At 67.6% G+C, this 6,381-nt stretch overlaps 3 protein-coding genes across 3 annotated transcripts; 2 read left to right on the top strand and 1 right to left on the bottom strand.

Annotated features, from left to right (window-relative positions):
* Positions 1-1,789: 1,789 nt before the first annotated feature.
* MNEG_11662 (hypothetical protein) lies at positions 1,790-3,546 on the top strand (the record flags this gene model as incomplete). Its single annotated transcript, XM_014039867.1, has 5 exons — positions 1,790-1,849; positions 2,012-2,428; positions 2,586-2,656; positions 2,978-3,113; positions 3,448-3,546. The coding sequence occupies 5 exons, from the start codon at positions 1,790-1,792 to the stop codon at positions 3,544-3,546; spliced, it is 783 nt and encodes a 260-aa protein (XP_013895321.1).
* A 551-nt stretch (positions 3,547-4,097) lies between these two features.
* MNEG_11661 (NTPase) lies at positions 4,098-5,647 on the bottom strand (the record flags this gene model as incomplete). Its single annotated transcript, XM_014039866.1, has 4 exons — positions 4,098-4,185; positions 4,433-4,509; positions 4,841-4,938; positions 5,167-5,647. The coding sequence occupies 4 exons, from the start codon at positions 5,645-5,647 to the stop codon at positions 4,098-4,100; spliced, it is 744 nt and encodes a 247-aa protein (XP_013895320.1).
* Positions 5,648-5,916: 269 nt separating this feature from the next.
* MNEG_11660 (hypothetical protein) lies at positions 5,917-6,261 on the top strand (the record flags this gene model as incomplete). Its single annotated transcript, XM_014039865.1, has 1 exon — positions 5,917-6,261. The coding sequence occupies one exon, from the start codon at positions 5,917-5,919 to the stop codon at positions 6,259-6,261; it is 345 nt and encodes a 114-aa protein (XP_013895319.1).
* Between the last annotated feature and the right edge of the window lie 120 nt (positions 6,262-6,381).

Raw genomic sequence — 6,381 nt, 5'->3', positions numbered from 1 at the left:
GGCTTGGGTTTGGGGGGGGGGGGGCGTTCGGGAATGAAGGGGCGCTGCCCTGCGTGCAGGCACGTATCGGAGCCATGTCCTCCGACCGCGTATTTACTGCACCAGCCGGCTTGGAGTGATGCATCGCCGCCCCCACGTCCCTGATCGCGCCGCAGATCGTGGCGGGGCTGGAGCCGGAGTTCACTAACGTGCTGCTGCAGATGCTCGGCCGCGCGGCCGCCGCCAGCGACGGCGCCGAGGCGGTGCAGGTCTGCGCGCCGCGCACGCGGCTTCGTGGCGCATGGCTTGATGGGATCCCTGCTGTGTTTGTCGAGGGAGGGGCTGTTGATGTGTCGCGCTCGCGGTGTGCTCATGAGCTTTGCGAATGCCGGCCGCTTGGAATTGGTAGAGTGTCTGATGGAAGCTCGCCCGTAGATGCATTCTGTTTGAGTCCCTGCACCTGCTCAAACCCCAACGACAGCGTGTGCTGGGCAGTGGCGGACCACCCCCATTGCAGCAGCAGCAGCAGCAGCAGCAGCAGCAGCAGCAGCAGCAGCAGCAACATCCGTCGGGCGGCTGGGAGGAGCAGGCGCGGCCCGCCAGCCGTTGCACGTCCCGGGAGGCGGCCGCAAGGGGCGGCCCGCAGCAGGCGGCAGAGCCGGCCCCGCAGCCCGCCGCCGTCGCCGCGGCCTCGGTCCCGGTGGACAGCGCCAGCGCGGGCAGCACAGGCCGCGGGGGCGCCCGCGGGGAGCGGCCGGAGGGGGACCGGCGGGGGGAAGCTGCTGCTGCGGCGGCGACAGCACTGCCCGGGCCGGCGGCGGTGAGGCCGCAGTCAGCGGCGCGCCAGGGGCGTCCGCAGTCTGCGAAAAAGGCGCCCCCAAAGGTGCCCACCCCTGGCAGGTGCGCCCGCGGCCCTGGCTGGGACTGGTGCTGGTCTCACCCCCGCGCGCAGGGGCGTCCGCGGAGCCGACAGCAAGCCCTTCAGGGAACCACGATGCGCTGAGCTTTGTGTGGCACTCTTTAAAAGTGTCACTCACACGACCGAGAGGGTCCTCTCAACGACTCTCTGCTCTTTGGATCACTGTCGCGCCTGATCCCTGACTCTAGTGCGCGCGACCTCCCCGTGCTGCATCGCTTGTGGTCGCAGCCCGCCCAAGGCCGGCAGCGCCCGCTCGACTTCCAGCGCCCGCAGCCAGGAGCAGTCCCTGCTGGCGCCCCCGACGCAGCAACGGCAGCAGCAGCAGCAGCAGCAGCAGCAGCAGCCGCCGCCGGCCGCCTCAAGGCCCACAGTCCCCATTTACCGGGAACCCAGCGCCGCACGGGGCAGCGCAGGGCATAATCAGGAAGACGATGACGAGGACGATGACGGCCTGGTCGCCCCTGGGGCTGAGGGGTTGGGCGGGGCCGCGGCTGCGGCTGAGGCAGCGGCGGCGGCGGCGGCGGCCGCGGGGTCGACGGCGCCAGGCGGGAAGGGGGTGCTGGTGAGGGACATTCTTGAGGCACAGCAGCAGCTCAAGGTGGGCGGAGGGCGTTTGCCTTGCCTAGCGGCATCCCTGGCTCCATACTCGCGCCTTGGCGCCGCTCTTTACCATTAAAGTGCCCAGGAGATGGCAGGGGTGTTTGGAGGCCTGTGTTCAACATTGGAAATCAAACAAGCCGCCTGCGGGCCCGCAAACGACGTGTGTGTGAGGGTCCCAAGAGCCAAACGGCATGAGCATAAATGCGTTGAGCGTGCGGGCTGAACAAGTCCCTTTGCGCCAGCCGTGACACCAGCGGCGCGGGGCTCTCGCAGGCGGCCGGCGCCGGCGCGATGGCAGCGGTGGGCGTGGGGGAGCAGGAGGAGGGTACTGGCATCATCCTCAAACGGCAGGTGCGCGCAGGCCGTTCATGGGCAACAGCATGGGGCAGATACGCATTTGCCTCTGCTTGCGCCTGGCCGACGTTGCCTGCTGATGATGATAGGGCGGGCCGAGGGCCTGCCACACGCCTGCTGCTGCTGCTGTTACTGGTGGTGGTGGTGGTGGTGGTGCAGGTGATGCTGATGCTGATGCTGCTGCTGCTCCTCCTGCTGCTGCGGCGGCGGCTGCGGCTGCTGCTGCTGCTGCAGCTGCTGCTGCTGTCCTTCTCTGAGCGTGCACCCGGCACTCGCTCAGCTGCGCCCCACTCCCTGCAACGGCCCAGGCCAAGCCCGCGACCGGCACCCGGGGCGGCGGCGGCGACGTCTCCCAGCTGCGCGATACCGTGCAGCGGCTGTGCCAGGTGGGCCGCGTTTCTCGCCACGTCGTCGCGGCTGGGCGACGCCGCCGCTGCAGGCGGCGGCGGCGCCTGCAGCGGCAGCAGCACGGGCTCGGCGGGCTCGGCGGTGCGGACAGGGGGCCCGCTCGGCCTGCAGGACCGCCGCCCAGACTTTTTCACAGCGCCTCGGATGCTGGTCGAGCGAGAGCGCCGCGTGGGCACCGCGAGGCAGCCATCATGCGCGGCCCACGCCGGCTCGCCCCGCGACTCCCACATGTTAGTCGCCCCGAGCCGCCTCGCCCCGGCCTCTGCGCCAGCAGCCGCCCCTGATTGCCGCCCCAATCCACCATTCCACGTGTGCCCTGCGCCAGGCCGCGGCCCCGCTGGCGCGCAACGTCGAGTTCCTGAGGGACGATGCTGACGTCATGGCCAAGGAGCACAGGTGGGCACAGCTGAGTGCAGCACACAGGGTTGCAGGAACGCGTATGCTGCTGAGTGTTGACCACGTCCCTCAGATGTTGTGCGCGAAAGCCCAGACACCCATGCACGCCGGCATGCTATGAACAGTTACCCACAAATACCTGGATTGTCACTCTCTCCGTACGTGGCAGTCACTCACCCACACAAACACTCGCACGTGCACACACTCTCTCCCTGTCTCACTCACTTGTACGCACACTCCCTCCCTCTTACGCTCAAAAACAAACAAACACACACACTCACACACATAGACACACAAACACCTTCCTCCCCATGTCCCAAGGTTCTGGGCCACCGAGCGCCGCGCATACGCGGAGCGCCTGGCAGAGGAGCAGCGCGCCGCGCAGGACCTGGGGGCCCTCGAGGCGCAGATCGCTGACAAGGACGCCCAGGCAGGCGGGGCCCGCGCACGCGCGAGCGTGTTTCGAGGTTTTGCGGGGACGTTTGTATGCCAACCGCAGCGTTTTGTCTGCCGACCGCGGCAGCTTTTCACATGCTGCCGCACCTGCGGCCGCGGCTGATCATGCAATAAGGCAACCTGAGGCCGGGACAGGCGGCCCTCCTGGCTGCCACTGGCCCCCGCGGCCGCCGCCTGCTGGGTGTCGTGACGCACGCAATCCGCCCGCAAGCATAGCGACGGGCGCTTTTGCAGGGCGATCCCCCACGCATCGAGCCGGCCTCAAAAGACGGGGTAACGTGAGCGTCCCCATGCCCCTTCTCCCCGCATTCCTGGCCCCCGGCGTCCATGCGCAGCTCAAGGCGGCGGAGGAGCGGGTGATCGCGCTCAAGGCGGCGGTGCTGCGCGGCGACCTGGCTGTGAGGCAGCTGCTGGAGGCGATAGTGGCGCACTAGCTAGGGTGGCGGCGGGAGGACCGACAAGGCCGCCAGCGCAGGGTGGTTACAGGGCCCCAAGGCCGTGCGATGCGAAAGGCGTCCAGGCTTGTAAAATGGGCGTGCCACGGGACGCGGGTCGGCGAGCATAGGTGTCCGGGGGTGCGCAAGGGACGCAAGGCGGCCGCGCCGTCAGTCATGTGCAGAACAAGCCAAATCCGGAAAATGGATCGAGCACTGCCTTAAATTGCCACCAGGCCTCAGGTGAAGGCCAGACTACTTTCGTATGGACAAAAGGTGGCATCACAAGGATGCCGCAGTCCATTTTGATTGATTGTGTTGAGCTGCGTGGGACCATGTGTTGCAAGGATTTTGCTGCCGCCCTCAAGCCGTTCCAGGCAAGAGCTGGCGGTAGCGCGGGGGCCAGTGCATGCCCCTCCGCAACAAATGCAGGACGCCTGGCACACCCGGCCCCAGTTCAGGCCCAGGCAGGGCCTGGCACCCCCGCCCCGACGCGCCAGGGGGTGAGTGCGACCGAGGTGCACGGCAGGGGGGGTTGAGCGGGCCGGCCGTCACGGCTCGAGGGGACCCGCAACCCCTGGGTACAGCTCGGGGTTCAAGAAGGGCACCAGCGCCATCTGCACGGCATGCGTGTAGTACCTGCGGAGGGGCAGACAATACGAGGAAAACCAACACACGATATTAGGAAGACCGTGCGGCGCTCGGCCCGTGGTTCAAAGCAGAGCGTGGTTCTGCGCGTGCTGGTTTGTGACCCGTCGGGGTCCGACTTGGTCGCTTGGGCCCCGCCTGCCGCTAGATGCCTCTGACTCCGCTCCGCTGCCACGCCCAGTGCTCAGGCCGGTGTCGCTGCTGCACAAACAAGGGTATAAACGTGTAGGGACCTCACTGTTCCCGCGTGATGAGCCCGTTGGTCAGCTTGCCGATCGTCCCCGTGCCCTGCCCCGATTGCATCCGCCCAAACACCTGCCGACGGCGGCAGCGGCAACGGCACAGAGTGTTGAGTTAACCGGCCGCTTCGGTGCAGCAGTCATGGCGGTGGGCCCAGCTGGCCCCCTGCTGCTCAGCCCCATGCACACTTGGGAAGGAAGGGTGTGGGATGTCCACTCACTCCATGCATACGACTTCATCAGAGGAAGCGGTGCCAGGCAGGCACTGCGCCGCAGGCCTGCGTGCAGCAGCAACCGCCATGCGGCGCGCGCACGCGTCTCTTTGCGGCGTGCTTGCTCAACAAGCGGCGGTCCGCCGACGGTTGTATCTTGTGTCTCTGCAGGCGCGGCAGGCGGCGGGTGCCCACCTTGTCGTCTGCCGCGCCGAGCTCCAAGCCCTCGTTGACTAATGCGGCCAGCGCGGGCGGCAGCTGGAACTCGGCCGAGCGCGCCTTACTGATCGTGCCTGGGATTGAGGGCGGGTAGGGGGAGGGGAGGAGTGCGATCCCTCTCTGTGGGGACCAGCAGCACGGCAAGGCGCGCCGGCAGCCGGCCGGCCCGCCTTGGCGACTCGGCAGCCATGCGTATGATCAGCTGGGGGTGCGCGAGCGGCGATCGCGACCCGCCCCTGCCGCCAGCAGGCTCCAGGGACGCAGCCGCCCGCGGCGACGTGGCGGGCGGCGGCGGCGCGCACCTGAGAGCGGCGACTTGGCGGCGCACCACGCCATGCAATACAGCTCCCCAACGCCTTGGTGACTCCCACTTCCGCTGCCGCCGCCGCCGCCTGGGTTGCCATACCCGGCCGGCCGCCACAGCACGCCACCCTCTATCGCCACCAGCAGGTGCGGCCCTCCGGCGCCACTTTCTGACTCTACGCCGCCGCCGCCGCCGACACCGCCGCCGACACCGCCGCCGCTGCTGCCGCTGCATGGCTGATGAGACGCCTGCATGTGCAAGACTCTGTTGACGGCCCCGCGCAGCGTCTCGTCATCACCCACCGGCTGGTCGCTCACGCCGGACAAGGACGGCACGCCGCGGACCTCGAGCGGGCGCGTCGCGGGCGCGAGGCCGCACGCGCGGACGGCCGCGGCGACGGCGGCGATCTTGACTGGGTTGCTGCTTCCGACCAGCACGATCAGCGGGCGCTCCGCAGCCTTGCGGCCGCCCGCGAGCATGGCCGCGGGCTGTACAGCTGAAAACAATGAGCTACAGTACAAATAACAGGTGTAGGAAGTGCGCGTGCAGTCTCACAGAGTTCGTACCGCAGGGGTGCAGCAGATCGTTGATCTCGGGTGACAACGGTATTGTTGACAATGAAGAGGCGTGTTGTAATTGGTGACACGTGATAATCATTTACACTTGCAGCCGTGATTGCTACGGAGGAATGCGCCAAATGTCGCATTTGCTCGAGAGCGGCTGAGCCCGCAATTAGGCAGCCAGAACGATGAAGAAGAAAATCAACATCTCCAGCGCCCATCATTTGAAACTTGCTCAGGCCCAGCAGCTGCAGGCCGCGCCACCGCCGCTCATCGCCGCAGCGGAGCGCTGCTTTGACGCGCGCCAGCCGGAGGGCGTCCCGCGCGACCATGCTGTTCCAATTGAGAAGGCCGTGCAGGTGCTGCTCAGCACGGGCCGCCTGGCGCGGGCGCAGGCCAAAGGGCCCGGCGCTTTCAACGAGCTTTGGCTGGAGTGCAGCGTGAGCCAGGGTGGCGGGGACATGGGGCCCTCCGCGCAGTGTTACTTGGCGGGGTGTGGCGGGTCGATCGAAGGGCGCATGCGTCATGCATGAACCATGCATGACGCCGGTAGCCCCGCCCCTTTCAGACATCATCTACACACACACACACACGCGCGCGCGCACACACACACACACACACACACACACACACACACTCATTCACACACACAC

This window comes from Monoraphidium neglectum (assembly GCF_000611645.1).
Source record: "Monoraphidium neglectum strain SAG 48.87 unplaced genomic scaffold scaffold02851, whole genome shotgun sequence".
NCBI classification, from domain to species: domain Eukaryota; kingdom Viridiplantae; phylum Chlorophyta; class Chlorophyceae; order Sphaeropleales; family Selenastraceae; genus Monoraphidium; species Monoraphidium neglectum.
Note: the sequence above shows the minus strand (reverse complement) of the source record. Positions and strands in the feature narration are given on the sequence as shown.